The sequence below is a fragment of the Bubalus bubalis genome, chromosome 11, assembly GCF_019923935.1.
Source record: "Bubalus bubalis isolate 160015118507 breed Murrah chromosome 11, NDDB_SH_1, whole genome shotgun sequence".
NCBI classification, from domain to species: Eukaryota; Metazoa; Chordata; class Mammalia; order Artiodactyla; family Bovidae; genus Bubalus; species Bubalus bubalis.
The window spans coordinates 79,321,483-79,342,580 of NC_059167.1; the positions used below are offsets into that span (position 1 = coordinate 79,321,483).

Genomic DNA, 21,098 nt, shown 5'->3' on the forward strand with positions numbered 1-21,098 from the left:
GTGTCTTGTTTAAGGTCTTAGAGAAAAAGCTTTCATTTTTTAAAACAATTGATTGTGATGTTAGCTGTTGGTTTGTCATAAATAACCTTCATTATTTTGGAGTACATTTTCCCCATATCAAGTTTATTGAGAGCTTTTATCATGAGTGGATATTGAATTTTTTCAGATGATTTTTCTGCATCTACTGAAGTAACTATGTGGTTTTTATCTTTCATTCTGTTGTTGCGGTGTATCACATTGATTGATCTGAGGATACTGAATCATCCTTGCATACCTGAAATAAATCCTAGATGATCATGTATGATTACAAAGGGTCTTTTTAGAATAATTCTAGTTTACTTGCTTATTGTTTCATTCTGTTGGGGTCTTAAATATTTCTGTACAGTTGCTGTCTCAATAATAGATTCAATAAATAATGCAAAAACAAAAACAAGCTAAACTCATGTCATCAGTGTGCAAACAAAAAATAAAAAGACAGCAGTATTACGTGTGTATTAAGCAGTATTAATTTAGAATCTATTTAAAGACATGATCTTTTCAGTATAAAGGGCTCTTCCTGATTTGATGTTGCCATTACAGGAAGAAAGACAGCTCCTTACACTGACTCAGTCTGAGGGTCAATATTTCAACAAGGCAAAATCTCCTTCAGTCTCAAGAAATCACTGGTTCAAGATGAAGACTTGCTTACTTATTTCAGTGCTCTGATTGATGTTCATAGGTGATGAACATGAATTTTTAAGAAGCTATATATATTTTTTCTGGGTAACTTCTTTCTATGGCCACAAAGGGGCAATGCTGCTTCGGAGATTACTGTAATGCTTGTCCCACAAACACATATTCCTCAAGTAGCCATAAAGCATCCCTTAAAAATCTACTAAATTATTATCTCCTATTATGGTTCCATTTACATCTATCAATCGCATATGAATGTATGTATGTTTCTATCTATCCATCCCTCTACCTAGGTAGTATCTATGTATATTGTAGTCTAATAGTTTGAAAATATGGGTTTGAAAATCAACACTTCTCTTAATGATACATGTTGTCCTCAAGGATATGGCCACATTTAGCTTCTCTAATATAAATATATACCACACTTAGTTAATCTGTGCCTAGAGTTCATGTCCTCCATCTTTATGGGAAAAGTAGTAGTGGTGTAACTTCCAGTTCAAGTATCGCCTCCATTATAACTGTTATCTGGCTGAGTTGAGAAGCAGAGTTTATTACTTTTTTTTTGTCATATCTTAGAGATACACATTTCTCCTTAGTAGCTTTTATCTGAGTGTACTTGAGTATTGGGCCTCAGTTGACAGAAGATGGGAACTGTCTCTTTCCTTCTTGAGATCCAAGTATTGAATAATAAGTAGTCGCTTAGCTGCTGCTGCTGCTGCTGCTAAGTCGCTTCAGTCGTGTCCGACTCTGTGCGACCCCATAGACGGCAGCCCACCAAGCTCCCCCGTCCCTGGGATTCTCTAGGCAAGAATACTGGAGTGGGTTGCCATTTCCTTCTCCAATGCATGAAAGTGAAAAGTGAAAGTGAAGTCGCTCAGTCCTTCGACTCTTCGCGACCCCATGGACAGCAGCCTCCAGGCTCCTCCCCCCATGGGATTTTCCAGGCAAGAGTACTGGAGTGGGGCGCCATTGCCTTCTCCGAGTCACTTAGCAGCACTCATTAAATATATATTGAGATGCATTCATGAATGAATAAATGAAAAAGAAAACATATCAGAAGTCTAACAAACAATAAAAGTTCCCCTTAGAATGATGGGGTAGATGGGATTAGACTGAGGAATAAGAACTTTTATTATTTCTCCTGTTGGACTGTAATGATGTTTTCTTTGATTGAATTTGAGATGACATAAAATACAGAGACAAAATTCTGGGCTTCAAAAACATGTGCTCCTTATTTATTTTAACTTTACAAATAGATGGGGAAACAGTGGAAACAGTGGCAGACTTTATTTTGGGGGGCTTCAAAATCACAGCAGATGGTGACTGCAGCCATTAAATTAAAAGATGCTTACTCCTTGGAACCTAGACAGAATTTTAAAAATCAGAGACATTACTTTGCCAACAAAGGTCCGTCTAGCCAAGGCTATGGTTTTCTCAGTAGTTATGTATGGATGTGAGAGTTGGACCATAAAGAAAGCTGAGCACCCAAGAATTGATGCTTTTGAACTGTGGTGTTGGAGAAGACTCTTGAGAGTCCCTTGGACTGCAAGGAGATCCAACCAGTCCATTCTAAAGGAAATCAGTCCTGAATATTCATTAGAAGGACAGATGTTGAAGCTGAAACTCCAATACTTTGGCCACCTGATGCAAAGACCTGACTCATTTGAAAAGACCCTGATGCTGGGAAAGATTGAAGGCAGAAGGAGGAGACAACAGAGGATGAGGTTGTTGGATGGTATCACCGACTCAATGGACATGAGTTTGAGTGAACTCCAGAAGCTGGTGATGGACAGGGAAGCCTGGTGTGCTGCAGTCCATGGGGTCGCATTAAGGTGGACATGACTGAGTGACTGAACTGATATCTTCAACAGACTTTAATTGGTATTTGTAATTAAAAAAAGATAAATGCTCATCTTGTGATTTCATGGGAGTTCTTCTCTTCTCCATTGTGAAATAATGTAAACCCTGTTAAAATATCAAGTTGTCCTGCTACATGATTTTTAACCTTCTTGGAAGTGTGAAGGAAAAGAAGATGAGGAATAGAGGAGAGAAATTCTAAACTAATCATATTCCATGTGTAAGGAGGGGATTTCTGCTTTTCAATGAAAGTAATTTTGAGCAAGTCTAAGATAGAGAAAATTGAGAAGTGCTTGCCTTGAAAAAAATAGCTTTAGTTGAAAGCACTTGTGAGAAGGTGGGGCCTCTTGAAAGAATTAAAGCTCATGTGACTCTTAAGTCAGAGTTCTAGCTGGCTGAGGAGACCAGAAGAAGAACCTGAGCTGTCACTGAACTTTGGTGCCAGGAACAATGGACAAGATATTGGAAGCATCATTCTTAATTCTGTGTCTTCAAGTAGACTGTGAGTTATGATGGAGAAACCCTAGGATATCTCATAATTTGGGGGAATGAGAAAATTGGAGTATAGACAAATTCATGAGATAGAAACTTTAAGAAGGAAATGTCAATTTGTGGACCTAATGACTTTTTATCTCTTTAAGCAGGGGTGAGTGGACAACAGAAGGAAAAAAGTGACCAAGAGCAGGTGAAACAGAGCCAAAGCCCTCAACCTTTGACAGTCCAGGAAGGAGAGATTTCCATTCTGAACTGTAGTTATGAGACGAGTACATTTGACTACTTCCCATGGTACCAGCAATATCCTGGTAAAGGCCCTGCATTCTTGATAGCCATACGTTCAGTTGTGAATGAAATGAAGGATGGAAGACTCACAGTTTTCCTCAATAAGAGTGCCCAACAGCTCTCATTGCACATTGCAACTTCCTAGCCTGGAGACTCAGCCACCTACTTCTGTGCAGCAAGTGCACAGTGCTCCCCAGACACCTGCAGCCTGTACCCAAACCTGCAGCCGAGGCTCCAGACACATCCTGAAGTGCAGATGAAATATACACATAGACACACACAGTTTGTTAGTGCATAAAAAGTCTTAATATAAGAAAATTGAAGTTACACAGAATTTATTCTTTCACCAAAATGGAGTTGATATAGAAAATCAATTGTGAAAACATATCTCTAAAAACCCCCAAACATTTGGAATTTTGGCACTAAATTTAAAACAACTCATATGTATGTTTAAGAAGCAATTACAATGACTATTAAAAAGTATTTGAAAGAAAATATAGAGAGAACACAAACATATACATATGTGTGAGGCACAGCTAAAATAATACATAGAAGGAAGTTTATATTTTCTAAGTACTTTTTAAAGTGCTACACTCAATATGCCAGCAAATTTGGAAAACTCAACAGTGGCCACAGGACTGGAAAAGGTCGGTTTTCATTCCAATCCCAAAGAAAGGCAATGCCAAAGAATGCTTGACTAGCACACAATTGCACTCGTCTCACATGCTAGTAAAGTAATGCTCAAAATTCTCCAAGCCAGGCTTTAGCAATACATGAAACGTGAACTTCCAGATGTTCAAGCTGGTTTTAGAAAAGGCAGAGGAACCAGAGATCAAATTGCCAACATCCGCTGGATCATCAAAAAAGCAAGAGAGTTCCAGAAAAACATGTATTTCTGCTTTATTGACTATGCCAAAGCCTTTGACTGTGTGGATCACAATAAACTGTGGAAAATTCTGAAAGAGATGGGAATACCAGACCACCTGACCTGCCTCTTGAGAAATCTGTATGCAGGTCAGGAAGCAACAGTTAGAACTGGACGTGGAACAACAGACTGGTTCCAAATAGGAAAAGGAGTACATCAAGGCTGTATATGGTCACCCTGCTTATTTAACTTCTATGCAGAGTACATCATGAGGAATGCTGGGCTGGAGGAAGCACAAGCTGGAATCAAGATTGCCGGGAGAAATATCAATAACCTCAGATATGCAGATGACACCACCCTTATAGCAGAAAGTGAAGAAGAACTAAAGAGCCTCTTGATGAAAGTGAAAGAGGAGAGTGACAAAATTGGCTTAAAGCTCAACATTCAGAAAACGAAGATCATGGCATCTGTTCCCATCATTTCATAGCAAATAGATGGGGAAACAGTGGAAACAGTGCTGACTTTATTTTTCTGGGCTCCAAAATCACTGCAGATGGTGATTGTAGCTATGACATTAAAAGACGCTTTCTCCTTGGAAGGAAAGTTATGACCAACCTAGACAGCATGTTGAAAAGCAGAGACATTAATTTGCCAACAAAGGTCCGTCTAGTCAAGGTTATGGTTTTTCCAGTGGTCATGTATGGATGTGAGAGTTGGACTACAAAGAAAGTTGAGCACTGAAGAATTGATGCTTTTGAACTGTGGTGTTGGAAAAGACTCTTGAGAGTCCCTTGGGCTGCAAGGAGGTCCAACCAGTCTATCCTAAAGGAGATCAGTCCTGGGTGTTCATTGGAAGGACTGATGTTGAAGCTGAAGTTCCAATACTTTGGCCACTTGATGCGAAGAGCTAACCCATTTGGGAAGACTCTGATGCTGGGAAGGATTGAGGGCAGGAGGAGAAGGGGACAACAGAGGATGAGATGGTTGGATGACATCACCGACTCGATGGACATGGATTTGTTAGGACTCCGGGAGTTGGTGATGGACAGGGGGGCCTGGCGTGCTGTGGTTCATGGGGTGGCAAGGAGTCAGACACGACTGAGTGACTGTACTGAACTGAACTGATTAGCAAAGAAAAAAGGCTGAAAAAAAAATGGTCTAACCTTTCAGCAATAGAAGATAGGAAAAGAACAAATAAAACCCAATATAATCTAAAAGAAGGATAAAATTAAAAATTCAGATTGGTGAACTCTAAAGCAAACAATAGAAATAACCGTTAAATATAGTTAATTTTCTTAATATGATTAATAACATTGATCTATTCCTAGTTCAAATCATCAAGGGAATAATCAATGTAATAAAAGAAAACATGAGTTATACACATGAGAAAATCATATGTAGATTCTGCAGGGTGAAAATGGTAATAAAGCAATATTATTAATAAATTTATGCTGCTGGTAACACTATAGAAGTAGACTCACAAAGGGAGAAAGCTGACTAATAAAATTGATCTGTTTCTAGGTAGAATTATCCAGGGAAAAAAAAGCAAAAGCATAAATTATGAATATAAGGAATGAAAAAGTAAACCATGATACAGATGCTAAAAGGATAATTAAAAAATCATTGGCAAGCTATTGTCACTGAGTAAGAGTATAGAAGTCAACCCATACAAGTGGGGAAAAATGATTTTTTGACAAAGGTGCAAAGACAATTGAACAGAGGACAGTTTTATCAGGAAATGATACTGGGACAATTGGATATTTATACGCAAATAATTGGAACTTGGCCTAAATCTTACACCTTATATAAAACATTGAATTTAGTCTCAAAATGGATCATACATTCAAATGTAAAACTATAAATATTTTAGAAGAAACCATAAGAGAAAATCTTTATAAAGTAGGGTTAGGCAAAAAGATTTTTGACATGACATCAAAAGCACAACTGATAAAAAAAAAAACTTAGATTTCATTAAAATTAAAAATTATTGTTCTGTGAAAGTTATTATTAAGAGAATGAAAAAGACAAACCAGTGAATGGCAGGAAATGTTTGCAGACTATATTTCCATCAAAAGAGTGGTATTCAGAATACAATGGACTCCTAAACTGAGCAGGAAGAAAACAATCCAGTTGAAAAATGAACGAAAGACTAACACAGGCACTTTACCAAAGAGGATATGTAGTAGGGATAAAAGCATATAAATAAGTATTTGAACAAATGTTCAACATCAATAGCAGTTAGGGAATGTAAATTAGAGACACAATGAGATAGCACTCCACAACTGTCATAAAGGCTAAAACTAAAAGTACTGACAATACCAAGTTCTGGCAACGAGGCAGAGAAATTGGATCACTCATGCATTGCTGGTGGGTGAATGGTACAGTCATTCTAGAAGATGGTACATCAGGTTCACATAAACTTAAATATCCACTTTCCTTACAACTCAGCAATCACACTTGTGGTATTAATGCTTGAGAAATAAAAAACTTATGTTCATACAAAAATCTGTAGATGAATATTCATGGTAGCTCTATTGATGATGGCCCCAAACTGGAAACATCTTCAATGGGTAAACTGATGAATAAACAGACATATTATTTATAGATCTTCCTCAACTTACGATGGAGTTATGTTCTAATAAACCTTTGTAAGTTGAAAATATTGTATTAAGGAGAAAAAAGCACTTATTACATCTAACCCTCCAAACATCTTATTTTAGCTTTATTATGCTCAACAGTTACATTAATTTGCAGTTGGGAAAAATCATCTAACACAAAGTTTATTTTATAGTAAAGTATAGAAAATTCTCATGTAATTTATTGACTGCTGAGCCGAGAGTGAAAAACAGAAAGGCTGTATGGGTACAGAAAGGTTGTTCATGCTCCTGATTCTGGGGCTGACTAGAAGCTCAGCTCACTCCCAGCATCACCTGAGAATATCATGCTGCATGGTGCTAGCCCAGGAAAATATCAAAATTCATAGTATGCTCTCAACCAAATGCATATGGCTTTCTCACCACCATAAAGTCAATAAGTGCAAGTCAAACCATCCTTAGTTGAGAAAAGTCTGTAGTGATTAAAAGGAACAGACTACTGAGACATGCAATAAGCTAGACTGATCTCAAGAGTGTTATGCTGAGTGGAAAAAAGTCTATCTCAGAAGGCTGCTTGATGTATAACACATTGGATAGTATGGTTATGATCCATAATGATTCCATATATAAGGTATGATTCTGCTTACATGACATTCTTAAAAGGAAAAATATAGAAATGAAAAGGAGATCAGTAGTTGCCAGGGGTGATCAAGGATTGCAGGGGTGAGAACGTGTGCAAAGGGACATTTTTTAGAGTGATGGAAGTTCTGTATTGTGATTTCTGTGACAGTTACAAGAACTCACACATGTGATAAAATTTCATAGAGTTATGCATCAAAAGAAGTGCCTGTAAAATCAGAGTAAGTTCTGTGTTGTGATAAACATTTATCAATATCAATTTCTTTATATCTGTAATTATTCCGTTAATATATATATTTTTCATTTTATCATGCTACTGCCTAGGCTGCTGTGGGCATCCATGGTCTCTTCTACTTAGTTATAAATAATTGCAAACCAGGGCATCAGCTGCCTGTCAGCACTCTGAGGTGAAATGAGACAGAGGAGTAGACATTTCAACTAAATATACACTTTTATTCCTGCATCACTAGTTATCTTGTCCTAAAATTAAAGGACTGGCACTGTTTTAGAGAACTTGTCTGTACTTTCCTTTGTACTTGTCTATTTGCCTTTGAGTATTTTATGTTAATTCTTCCATTAAAACAAAGAAACTAGATGGAAGAGTGACAGTTACATTCTACATGATCTTGTAACAGTATACAGTACTTCAGTCACCAGCTTCTGTGGTATTGACAGGTACTAAGTGTCTGCAGCCTGTAGATACCAAGTTTGGCAGGAGTGTGTTATAGCATTGTGTCACAGAAAGATCTGGCATGCTTCTATTGACTTTATTTCACAAAGAGAAAAATAATGAGCCACTAACAAGTGAGACTGAACTCTTTGGGCCAATGACATGGAAAACATGACGTGAGGACAACTCTAGGACACATGATCTAAGAAGTATGATTCTAGTTTGGGAGGCAGCAGGTCTGAATACCCTGATCCTTCTCAAAGTCTAATAAGTAAGACTCAATATCAGCCTTACAGCTGGAAGACTCCGCAAAATATTTTTGTGCAGTCTGGCAACTCACAGTGCTTGAACTAATGGGAAAAGCTGTACAAAAAATATTGTATTCCTGTTATAATTTCATAAAAACATAGATAATGGAATAGATTCTGAAAGTCAGAAGGACTGATTTGTTATTGTTTGATCTTAAAGTAATGCATGTACAGGAAAACCTAACTAGAGCCCTAGAACCCAGTAAACAAGAGATACATTAACTATTTGGATAAGACTGCCTTTCATTAAGAAAGCTGAAGGTATATGAGCTTCCTAAAAGAGTCATTAGACTCTGGATGGAGGAAAGGAGGCATAGGCTAAATGATGACTGTAAATAGATTATAAGGGTTCATCGCATATACTAAATTATATTTTAAATGGGCTGGTAAAGTTATTCTGCTGAATAATTACCAGTGTATGTCAACTTGTTTATTCTTCAGTTCTCCTCAACTCAAACCTTTCATGAGGATTGCTTTTTTCAGGTCCCTTTCAGATATGCATAGGTCATTATTGACCAGGTAATTCATGACCAGAGAAAGATAAGTAGACAAAACAAAGGTATGTGGTGAGTCAGACTTTTTCTCATCTGTGCACAGATCACGTGGTCTATAAACATGACAACTCCTACTTCCTGTTGGGGGAAGACACACAGGTACTGGGTACTATGTATTTGGGCTGTCAGGCATTCAAAGACATTGAACTCTCAGCTTGAGGCAGAACTGAGCACATTTGTGCAGTGGAATCCATGCCTCATGCCGCTCTCCAGTCTGCTCTGGGTGTTCCTGGCCATCACCTTCTCTGGTAGGGATGCTTCTAAGCCTGGGTGCGAGTGTCTGGGGTGAAAGGCCTGCACGCAGACATGTGGAGCTTCACAGGGACTTGGGGAGGAAAGGAGGGTTGGGGAAAAGCATATTTATTATGATTTCAATTTGGGTTTTCTTTGGGTCTCAAATTAGTCTAATGGCTACATTATTTCGTTCACTACTTCAGCTCAGTTTTCTGATTTTTTTCCACAGGATCTTGTGTGGCCCAGAAAGTTACTCAAGACCAGCCATACGTAACCAGTCAAATAGGGCAATCTGTCATTCTGAACTGTCGGTATGAAGTAAGTTGGAGTAGGTACAAGCACTACCTTTATTGGTACAAGCAGCTTTCCAGTGGAGAGATGACTTTCCTTATTCGTCAGGAATCTTCTGGCCCAAATGCAAGGAACGGCCGCTACTCTGTAAACTTTCAGAAAGCACAGAACTCCATCAGCCTCACCATTTCAGCCTTACAGCTGGAAGACTCTGCAAAGTACTTTTGTGCAGTCCGGGAACTCACAGTGCTTGAAGTAATGAGAAAAGCTGTACAAAAACCCCAGAGTGTAATAAGAGAGAGCCCCCCTGCTGCAGAACCCCAGCTGAAATGCCCACCTGCAGACCTCAGACAAGAAATGGTAGTCCTGTGGTTGCTTCGTCTGTGGTCTAGATTAGAGGATTTAATTTTAAACAAAAACTCCTTCCATGTCATTTGGAAACAGGTGTCCAGAGTATCTTTCTACTAATACATTCTGAGTCTTGAATTTTTGACTTTCAAACAATCATACGGAACATGCGTTGTCTAAAGTTGAATATTTGCCCCATAATACATCAAACTGGCAGCTTCGCCTAAAGACCCTCACATGACAAACATGGGTCTAGTTATAGTTATCTGGAATCATCAAGAAAATCATTTCCTTAGTCCTTTCCTCTTAGACTTTGTGTCATTGAAGTTACAATCAGAAAAGCAGAACCACTAATGGTGTCGAATAGGAGATTAGTTATCGAGATTAGAACTCAGACAATTGCTAGAGCTGGAGGAGTCTATACAAAGCTGTTATCTTTGTATCTGGTGTTGAGACTGAATTCACTTTTATCCAGCAAGAGTAACATTTGAGGGAAAGTTGGGTGTAGACAAAAGCATGGACGAACTGTGATTCATAAGGACATACTAGAACCATGAGGATAACAGAACCTGCATAACACACTAAAACTTGTCTCTCACCTCCTTTAGTGTCTCACAAGAACGAGTGACCTTGAGGAGAAGAGTGTCACCTGCTGTTATTCTACACGCATACTTGGCCCAGGACGAACAGAAGATTTGGAGATCTGGTGGGAAGTGGAAGAGTTGTGTGTCATCAATAAGATGATGAAGTTGATCAGCAGCAACATGTGTGAGTTGCCACAGTGCCTGGAGCCCTGCACCAACCAGCAGAATATAAAAATATGGCTACTTCATGACAAGTACCTTCCAAATAGATTTTTAGATAGTTAGGTTGGGGCAGTACAAAGTTACTGCAACAGCTTAACTATTTAATTGATTTGTTAACTAGGCATCCATCAGTTCCTCTTTTAACAACACAACTTTGTCATAAAGTCAACAGGAAAACTATTCTTCCTGCTGATATGATGCAATAATTCAACCAATACAAGTTAATTCCCTCCTGCAAAGATTATACCAAGTTCATTTATCCATTTTTTGGGTGATGTTCTTTCCTCTTCTAGCTGAATCACATTCTTGCATTGAATCCTGTATCTTAATAACTGAGATACAATGAGATATTAGCACATTTTATTGGAGAAGGCAATGGCACCCTACTCCAGTACTCTTGCCTGGAAAATCCCATGGACGGAGGTACCTAGTAGTCTGCAGTCCATGGGGTCCCTAAGGACACGACCGAGCGACTTCACTTTCACTTTTCACTTTCATGCATTGGAGAAGGACATGGCAACCCACTCAGTGTTCTTGCCTGGGGAATCCCAGGGACAGGGGAGCCTGGTGGGCTGCCGTCTATGGGGTCGCATAGAGTCGGACACGACTGAAGTGATTTAGCAGCAGCAGCAGCACATTTTATGTTACTACAGGCAACCAAATGACACAGGGGATTTAAAAATAATTAATGTATACGTATCAATAACCTCAGATATGCAGATGACACCACCATTATGGCAGAAAGTGAAGAAGAACTAAAAAGCCTCTTGATGAAGGTGAAAGAGGAGAGTGAAAAAGCTGCCTTAAAGCTCAACATTAAGAAAATGAAGATCATGGCATCTGGTCCCATCACTTCCTGGGAAATAGCTGGGGAAACAGTGGAAACAGTGTCAGACTTTATTTTGGGGGGCTCCAAAATCACTGCAGATTGTGACTGCAGCCATGAAATTAAAAGACGCTTACTCCTTGGAAGGAAAGTTATGACCAACCTAGATAGCATATTCAAAAGCAGAGACATTACTTTGCCAACAAAGGTCTGTCTAGTCAAGGCTATGGTTTTTCCTGTGATCATGTATGGATGTGAGAGTTGGACTGTGAAGAAAGCTGAGCACCAAAGAATTGATGCTTTTGAACTGTGGTGTTGGAGAAGACTCTTGAGAGTCCCTTGGACTGCAAGGAGATCCAACCAGTCCAGTCTGAAGGAGATCAGCCCTGGGATTTCTTTGGAAGGAATGATGCTGAAGCTGAAACTTCAGTACTTTGGCCACCTCATGTGAAGAGTTGACTCATTGGAAAAGACTCTGATGCTGGGAGGGATTGGGGGCAGGAGGAGAAGGGTACTACAGAGGATGTGAGTCTGGGTGAACACCGGGAGTTGGTGATGGACAGGGAGGCCTGGCATGCTGCGATTCATGGGGTCACAAAGAGTCAGACACGACTGAGCAACTGAACTGAACTGAACTGAATGTATACGTGAATATATTCATATCAAAATGAAAAAAACATTTACTTTTTTTGTTACTGCAAATGACCACATAATTGTAGCTAGTATTTATAACTACTTCTGTTATCCATTCCATAACCTATTTGCTTATATATAGGAAGCACCTCCACTCACTGCTGTATTGAATTCCTCTACAACAAGCACCTTATTCAGGAGCAATGTTATGTAAAATGCCATAAAGATGAATAAGGAATTCTGCAAGAGGGCCATCATGGTTTTGGCAGAAGTTTGCAAGACATTGAAGAAGAATCCCAGGGTCTATTTAAGTGGAAATAATCTTGCCAATACTCATGGAAGATTGATATATTGTATTCTGGGAAACATCAATTGAATGATACCTGTTTTCTTATCAGAAGCAATAGCAGTCACCAAAAGAAAGCAGTTCTACAGTTCTTAAAGAAAACAAACAAAACTTTCAAGCTAGCTTCTTATGAACATGAAAGTGTATTTTAAAATAGTCTTTATTAAAAAAATAGCTGCCAAGAGGTTAGAAAGTCAATTCCAGACTGGTAGACCATATTTGCAATGGATATTTCTAAAAAAGAACTCAAGTGTAGGATATATGAAAAGCTCATAAATCAAAAAGAAAAGAAAATAGTTAAACAGAATGGAAAACTCTTGGAGATTCAATTTAGAAATATTATATCCAATAGCCAGTAAACATACAAAAATGACCTTGATTTTATTATTCATTAGAGAAATCAAAATAATACCTACCTCCTCTGGGTGTTCCTTTCCTGTCTTTTCTGCACCCTGAGAGTATCAGTGCATCAGTGTAGCTAGTAGATATAACCCTAAAAGTATCGAGAAGAATAATGAGTCTCCAGGAAAATAAGTGATTAAGTATCTTTCTAGAAACTCCCATCACTGACCTGATATGGAGGGTAAAAAAAGGAGTAGAAGGTTACAGAGCTGGACATTGAAGGAAAGGTAGGTTTTAGTAGAAAAAAGAAAGTTGATATTTACTGTGCTTACTATATTTCAGGCAGTGTAGGATGCATTTCAGATTCATTATCTAATTTAAATATCAAAACTCTGATTTTATTGTTCCCAAGTTTTTAATCTGTGAGAAATGTGACATAACTTTTCTAACTGTGATAAGCATCTCTAATTTTTATTGCCAGGTAGCATGTAACATCTTAGAGGGCTCCTAAAGAGAAAGACTTGGACTATGGAGAGGCACTTGACCCCAGGGTGGCTGGATGTCTTAATGGTGGTGACATTACTGGTTAAAACTGGAAGTTAAAGGGAACCAGGAAAGAAGATGCCAAACCATAGATACAATTGGCCCAAGATCAGTATATGACGAAATCATCCACTAACCAGTTAACAGTGCTGAATGCTTTGTTCTTGTTCAGTTGCTCAGTCGTGCCCGACTCTGCGACCCCATGGACTGCAGAACGCCAGGCTTCACTGTCTTGCACTCTTTCCCAGAGCTTACTCAAACTCATGTCCATTGAGTTGGTGATGCCATCCAATCATCTCGTCTTCTGTTGTCCTCTTCTCCTCCTGCCTTCAATCTTTCCCAGCATCAGAGTCTTTTTCAGTGAGTTGTCTCTTTGCATCAGGTGGCCAAAGTACTGGAGCTTCAGCTTCAGAATCAGTCCTTCCAATGAATATTCAGCTGAATGCTTTAGCAAGTTGCTTATGCAATAGTGTCCTAGGAAGAATAAGTGGCTCAGAGAAAGAAGAGATATTATTACTTAAACACTCTAAACATGTTTCTATATCAAGACCTATGTCCCTTGACTTTGCCCTCTCTACTGCAATGCTATTACCCAAAACACCTACATAGTGTATCTCTGAACTTCCCTTACATCTTTACCGGAATGTCACCCCTTGGTGAAAGCTTTATCTAAATGTTTCTATTTTCCCTCCTAGAGAATCAGGTTCCAGCACAGTGGATGCAGCAGGCATGAAAGCTGAAGCACTGCCACCTGGTGTCCCACTCAAACACTTTGTGGGGCCTACACCAGCCTCCTTGCTCCCCTCAGGGATCGTGGGTCAAATTGTGCAGAAGCCCAGTCACCATAGGAGCTGCCATTTCTGAATCAGTTAGTAAACTTCACAATGCAGAAATCAGGAGTGAGAGAATTCAGGAGAACTGGCTGCTTTTTAATCTTTTGCCTGCCAGATGTGAACTTGATTGACTTCAAATGATACATTGAACATGGAGAGTAATACGCTACCTTGGACAGAAAGTTTGGAATTGTTGCACAAGGTGGGAAGTTTTTCCTCTGGAAAGTGAATTTTGTCTACTGCTCTGTCTTTCTTGTAGAATATAAATATGATGAGAAATGGGAGCAGGACTCAATAATGGGAAAAAATGAAACAATCATAGCAAACATGACTTTGTATATTTATTTAATATTATAATATTAGTAATACACCCAATCTCTAAACATAGCACTCTAATGAACAAAGTTCCCGTTAACAGTAAGAACATGATAGATTAGATACTTATGTGCTGTGTTATCAGGACACAACAACTTAGGTTATATTTCCAGATCTGCCACTAGTTAGTTGAGTGATCTTGGGAAGGTGACTTAATAATTTTTATGCTTCAGAATTCTATTTTACTAGCTGCAGGAATGCCATGGCTGTTGGAATTATTTTTGTTCTGCATATAGATCCTCAAGTAGATGTGAAATTGAAACAGTCTGTTTAATTTTGATAATTAATAGAGATACAGTCATGCCCTTTTAAATAGCCCTATTAGAATAAACATACTGTCTATGGCAGATGGGTACCAGAGTGTAATGAAGCACATACACCTTCAATAAACATCAAGGTCATGTCAGCTTATCTCTTGTAGAGCACCCACATCCATTTCCTCATTTCTAAACTCTTTGCTACTCTTCTAATTCAGCCATTTGGTACTTCTTTCTTGTATAACTGCAGGGACCTCTTAGGTTTCTTCCTGGCTTTACTCTCAACTCCTTGAATCTAACTTATACATGACCTGGAATAACAGGCAAATTTGGCCTTGGAGTACAGAATGAAGCAGGGCAAAGGCTAATAGAGTTTTGCCAAGAGAACGTACTGGTCATAGCAAAAACCCTCTTCTAACAACACAAGAGAAGACTCTACACATGGATATCACCAGCTGGTCGACACCAAAATACGATTGACTTTATTATTTGCAGCCAAAGATGGAGAAGCTCTATGCAGACAGCAAAAACAAGATCAGGAGCTGATTGGCTCGGATCATGAACTCCTTATGCCAAATTCAGACTGAAATTGAAGAAAGTGGAGAAAACTACTAGACCATTCAGGTACGACCTAAGTCAAACCCCTTATGACTCTACAGTGGAAGTGAGAAATAGATTTAAGGGGCTAGATCTGATAGACAGAATGCCTGATGAACTATGGACGGAGGTTCGTGACATTGTACAGGAGACAGGAATAAAGACCATCCCCAAGAAAAAGAAATGCAAAAAAGCAAAATGGCTGTCTGAGGAGGCATTACAAATAGCTGTGAAAAGAAGAGAAGCAAAAAGCAGAGGAAAAAAGGAAAGATATACCCATTTGAATGCAGAGTTCCAAAGAATAGCAAGAAGAGATAAGAAAGCCTTCCTCAGTGATCAGTGCAAAGAAATAGAGGAAAACAACAGAATGGGAAAGACTAGAGATCTTTTCAAGATAACTAGAGATACCAAGGGAACATTTCATGCAAAGACGGGCTTAATAAAGGACAGAAATAGTAGGGACTTAACAGAAGCAGAAGATATTAAGAAGAGGTGACAAGAATACAATACACAGAAGAACTGTACAAAAAAGCTCTTCATGACCCGGATAATCATGATGGTGTGATCACTCACCTAGAGCCAGTCATCTTGGAACGTGAAGTCAAGTGGGCCTTAGGAAGCATTACTATGAACAAAGCTAGTAGAGGTGATGGAATACCAGTTGAGCTATTTCAAATTCTGAGAGATGGTGCTGTGAAAGTGCTGCACTCAATATGCCAGCAAATTTGGAAAACTCAGCAGTGGCCACAGGACTGGAAGAGGTCAGTTTTCATTCCAATCCCAAAGAAAGGCAATGCCAAAGAATGCTCAACCTACCGCACAATTGCACTCATCTCACACGCTAGTAAAGTAATGCTCAAAATTCTCCAACCACGCTTCAGCAATATGTGAACCGTAAACTTCCAGATGTCCAAGTTGGTTTTAGAAAAGGCAGAGGAACCAGAGATCAAATTGCCAACATCTGCTGGATCATGGAAAAAGCAAGAGAGTTCCAGAAAAACATCTATTTCTGCTTTATTGACTATGCCAAAGCCTTTGACTGTGTGGATCACAATAAACTGGAAAATTCTGAAAGAGATGGGAATACCAGACCACCTGACCTGCCTCTTGAGACACCTGCATGCAGGTCAGGAAGCAGCAGTTAGAACTGGACGTGGAACAACAGACTTGTTCCAAATAGGAAAAGGAGTACGTCAAGGCTGTATATTGTCACCCTGCTTATTTAACTTATATGCAGAGTACATTATGAGAAATTCTGGGTTGGAGGAAGCACAAGCTGGAATCAAGATTGTGGGAGAAATATCAATAACCTCAGATATGCAGATGACACCACCCTTATGGCAGAAAGTGAAGAAGAACTAAAAAGCCTCTTGAAAGTGAAAGAGGAGAGTGAAAAAGTTGGCCTAAAGCTCAACATTCAGAAAACGAAGATCATGGCATCTGGACCCATCACTTCATGGCAAATAGATGGGGAAACAGTGTCAAACTTTATTTTTGGGGACTCCAAAATCACTGCAGATGGTGATTGCAGCCATGAAATTAAGAGACAGTTACTCCTTGGAAGGAAAGTTATGACCAACCTAGACAGCATATTCAAAAGCAGAGACATTACTTTGCCAACAAAGGTCTATCTAGTCAAGGTTATGGTTTTTCCAGTGGTCATGTATGAATGTGACATTTGGACTATGAAGAAAGCTGAGTGCCAAAGAATTGATGCTTTTGAACTGTGGTGTTGGAGAAGACTCTTTAGAGTCCCTTAGACTGGAGGAGATCCAACCAGTCCATCCTAAAGGAGATCAGTCCTGAGTGTTCATTGGAAGAACTGATGTTGAATCTGAAACTCCAGTACTTTGGCCACCTGATGGGAAGAGCAGACTGATTTGAAAAGACCCTGATGCTGGGTAAGATTGAGGGCAGGAGGAGAAGGGGACAACAGAGGATGAGATGGTTGGATGCCATCACTGACTCAATGTACATGGGTTTGGTTGGAATCCATGAGTTGGTGATGGACAGGGAGGCCTGGCGTGCTGCGGTTCATGGGGTAGCAAAGAGTCGACATGACTGAGTGACTTAACTGAACTGAACTAAACATGACCATAGAGTTATTATAAAATGTATATATAATTGTATCACTTCCTGTTCATCTTTGGGTAATGAGGAACCATTAGAAGATATAAAGATAAAATTTATATTAAGATATAAATACAACGTACTGTTTTCCCCTAAATTACTTCTATTTTTCTCATTCCCTCTTTTCCACCACATACTCCCTAATGTACATCAACCACTTTAAAATTCTAACCATTTATAGACATATTAAGCTGTTTCCTAATTCAGAGACTTTACAGATGCTGTCCTCTTTGGCTAGAATGAATTTTTCATGTAATTATGGAAATGAATATGTGTATTACTTATTCATGATCAGTTCCAGGCTCATTGTTTCTTATCTAAAATCTCATAGGATAATGATTGTAACAGTTTATTATAAATATTCTTCTATCTGTTCCTCTTTTAAAATTGCTTTGACAAGACTATTAGCGAATAAGGTCTATCTTATACATGTATTCTGCAGAGTCATTTCCTACTAAGCATGTTGAGATCCCTTTTTGTCCATAGACCAAAGCAAAGCTAGGTCTCTTTCTCTTCATTTAGCAAATTTCTCCTTCTCACCCTAAGATCCAGAGATAACATACAGTAAATACAATGGTGTGAGTTGGGAAAGGGCAACCTTCTCCAGTGGGTGACCATTCTGTCTTGGTTTGCATAACTCTGTGTGAACTGCAGCAGGGCTCCTGATCTGCATGAAGATCAGGGAACTTTAAAAGCAACCCCAAGTGCTCTCCAGACCCCTTGCTCTTTTAGGATGGGGCAGAAGCCTTCAGTAACATAGCATTGCTAGATTTGTCTTCATTTTGGTGTCCAAATCCCACATGCCTGAGAAGAAAAAGTTGTCCTAACAGTGTGCATTTCAAAAAACTTTGTTATCTCATGGTATTTTCATTTTCCAGCCATCCTAAACTTGCTTCTCTCTCTCTTTCCATATTATGCAGTAATCCAGATTCAGATTCACTTTTGATTCTGAAAGAAATGTTGAGATTTCTGTCATTCATATATTTTCATGACAACTCTGCAAAGACATTAAAAACCCTATAGTGGGATGGACAGCTGGCTCCCAAATGATAAGCCCACATCCTAATCACATAAACTGTGAATGTGACTTATTTGGACAAAGAGAGTTTGTAAAAGTAAACAAAGTTAAGGATAGAAAGATAAGGTCATCCTGGACTATTCAGGTAGGGCCGAAATCCAGTGACACTTTTTCTTTTAAGAAACACACAGGTGAGAAAGCCTTGTGAGGTCTTCTCGATGGAGGAGGAGGTTGGAGGTATACAGTCACAAGTGAAGGAACACTTGGAGTCACCTAAAGCTAGAAGAGGCACTGAAGAACTCCCTTGTAGAACATTCGGAAGGAGTATGTTTCTGTTGACACCTTGTCTCAGACTTCTGGCCTCCAGATTGGTTTAGTCGCTAAGACTCTTGCAGCCCCATAGACTGTAGCCCACCAGGCTCCTCTGTCCATGGGATTTTCCAGGCAAGAATACTGACTTGAGTGGGTTGCCATTTCCTTATCCAAGGAATCTTCCCAACCCAGAGGTTGAACTCAGGCCTCCTGCACTGCAGGCAGATTCTTTACCAACTGAGCTACCAAGGAAGCCCTTCCAGATTGTAAGGGAACCACTCTTTCTTTTAAGAGCCATCAAATCTGTGATAAATTGTTATGACAGAACTGGAGTTTTACCACAATTTTCCAAAAGCAACATTTCTAAATAGCTACAAGCAACTCCAGATTACAGTCATGGAAGGGTGTTTTTAAACTGATCTTTGAAATATTTTGAGCTCAAGCTCTCACACATGCTGCTGCTGCTGCTAAGTCTCTTCAGTCGTGTCTGACTCTGTGCGATCCCATAGATGGCAGCCCACCAGGCTCCGCCATCCCTGGGATTCTCCAGGCAAGAACACTGGAGTGGGTTGCCATTTCCTTTTCCAGTGCATGAAAGTGAAAAATGAAAGTGAAGTTGCTCAGTTGTGTCCGACTCTTAGCGACCCCATGGACTACAGCCTACCAGGCTCCTCTGTCCATGGGATTTTCCAGGCAAGAGTACTGGAGTGGGATGCCATCGCCTTATCCACTCACACATGCAGACACATCTATTTATTTGTTATACTACAAATACTTGAATATCTACTATTTATCAGGTATTCAAGTAGTTTCTGGGAACATGGTGATGTTAATATACAAACACTTATTAAGTGCATACCACATATCTAGGCCTTTAATTGTGACACCAAACAGGCAAAGTTCCTTGTTTTCATAGACCCTACATTGTAGAGAATCACCATTCAGTGGAACTTTATGAGATGGTGGAAACGCCCTATATCTGCACTATTTGATAGCCTCTGGTCAGGTGTGGGTACTTAGCCCTTGTTATATGGCTAGTATGATTGAGGAACTACAATTTTAATATTATTTAAGTTCAATTAATTTAAATTTAAGTAGCCTCATGTGGCTAGTAGCTGCTGAATAGGACAGCTCAGTTCTTGCAGGTGATCCAGTACACACCCTCTAGATCATGAGGCCAGCCCCCTCATTTAACAGATCACACTATGGGCTGGTAAGTGCTGTGATAAGTCACACATTCTGTGGAGCCATACAAATGTATTCTATCTGAGAGTTTTGCTTAAGGCAGTCTTAGAGAAAGTCATATCTGATAGATAAGGCTTCCTGTCAAATTATACTGATTTTTAAAAATCACTTGGTGTGTGGTACAATAACACAGTGGGACAATAAATATGAGCTCCAAATTGTATAGTTCACAACCAGAATAATCTGTATGACAAGAGAAAAATAGGTACTTATTATCTTCCATTTCATGATCTTAGGTTATTAACAATAAATTAGGAGTCTTTTCTATACCTCTTCAACTGTCTATAATCTAATACATTCTATTAGTACATGCAGAGACACATGTATGATTCTGACGCAACTGGAAATGTGAAATGAAACATTTTGTTTCCTCCTGATGCCTTCAGTTGAGTTCAGTTCAGTTCAGTTGCTCAGTCATGTTCAACTCTTTGTGACCCCATGGACTGCAACACAACAGTCTTCCCTGTCCATGACCAACACCTGGAGCTTACTCAAACTCATGTCCATCGAGTTGGTGATGCCATCCAACCATCTCATCCTCTGTCATCCCCTTCTCTTTCCACCTTCAATCTTTCCCAGCATCAAGGTCTTTTCCAATGAGTTAGCTCTTCCCATCAGGTGGTCAAAGTATTGGAGTTTCAGCTTCAGCATCAGTCCTTCCAATGACTATTCAGGACTGATTTCCTTTAGGATGGACTGGTTGGATCTCCTTGCAGTCCAAGGGACTCTCAAGAGTCTTCTCCAACACCACAGTTCAAAAGCATCAATTCTTTGGCACTCAGCTTTCTTTATAGTTCAACTCTCACATCCATACATGACTTCTGGAAAAACCATAGCTGTGACTAGACAAACCTTTGTTGGCAAAGTAATGTCTCTGCTTTTTAATATGCTGTCTAGCTTGGTCATAGCTTTGCTTCCAAGGAGCAAAGGTCTTTTAATTTCATGGCTACAATCACCATCTGCAGTGATTTTGGAGCCCCCTAAAATAAAGTCTCTCACTGTTTCCATTGTTTCCCCTGATGC

General features: G+C 39.3%; 1 protein-coding gene and 1 gene segment (V, D, J or C); both read left to right on the top strand.

The window, feature by feature from the left end:
- The first annotated feature begins 2,867 nt into the window (after positions 1–2,867).
- LOC123328159 lies at positions 2,868–3,467 on the top strand. The segment is given in 2 exon segments: positions 2,868–3,031; positions 3,174–3,467. Coding segments are annotated over 2 exon segments (333 nt in total).
- Positions 3,468–7,902: 4,435 nt separating this feature from the next.
- Positions 7,903–15,380, top strand: LOC102391317. 4 transcript variants are annotated; one of them, XM_045162110.1, is made up of 4 exons: positions 7,903–9,187; positions 9,403–9,491; positions 10,421–10,580; positions 14,004–15,380. In XM_045162110.1, coding segments are annotated over exons 1-4 (438 nt in total). In that variant the 5' UTR covers positions 7,903–9,000; the 3' UTR covers positions 14,006–15,380. The 4 variants fall into 4 exon arrangements, 3 of the variants coding, with proteins under 3 accessions (XP_045018045.1, XP_045018043.1, XP_045018044.1); XR_006639745.1 differs by having other exon boundaries at positions 7,904–9,187; positions 9,403–10,580; XM_045162109.1 differs by lacking the exon at positions 14,004–15,380 and having other exon boundaries at positions 7,906–9,187; positions 10,421–11,088.
- Positions 15,381–21,098: the final 5,718 nt, after the last annotated feature.

What these genes read in the sequence shown, in the direction of transcription:
- LOC102391317 (XM_045162108.1), top strand. Translation starts at nt 9,001, where the DNA reads ATGACAACTCCTACTTCCTGTTGGGGGAAGACACACAGGTACTGGGTA. An exon ending in CCTGGCCATCACCTTCTCTG is followed by an intron (nt 9,188 to 9,402) that starts GTAGGGATGCTT and finishes TTTTTTCCACAG; the next exon opens with GATCTTGTGTGGCCCAGAAA.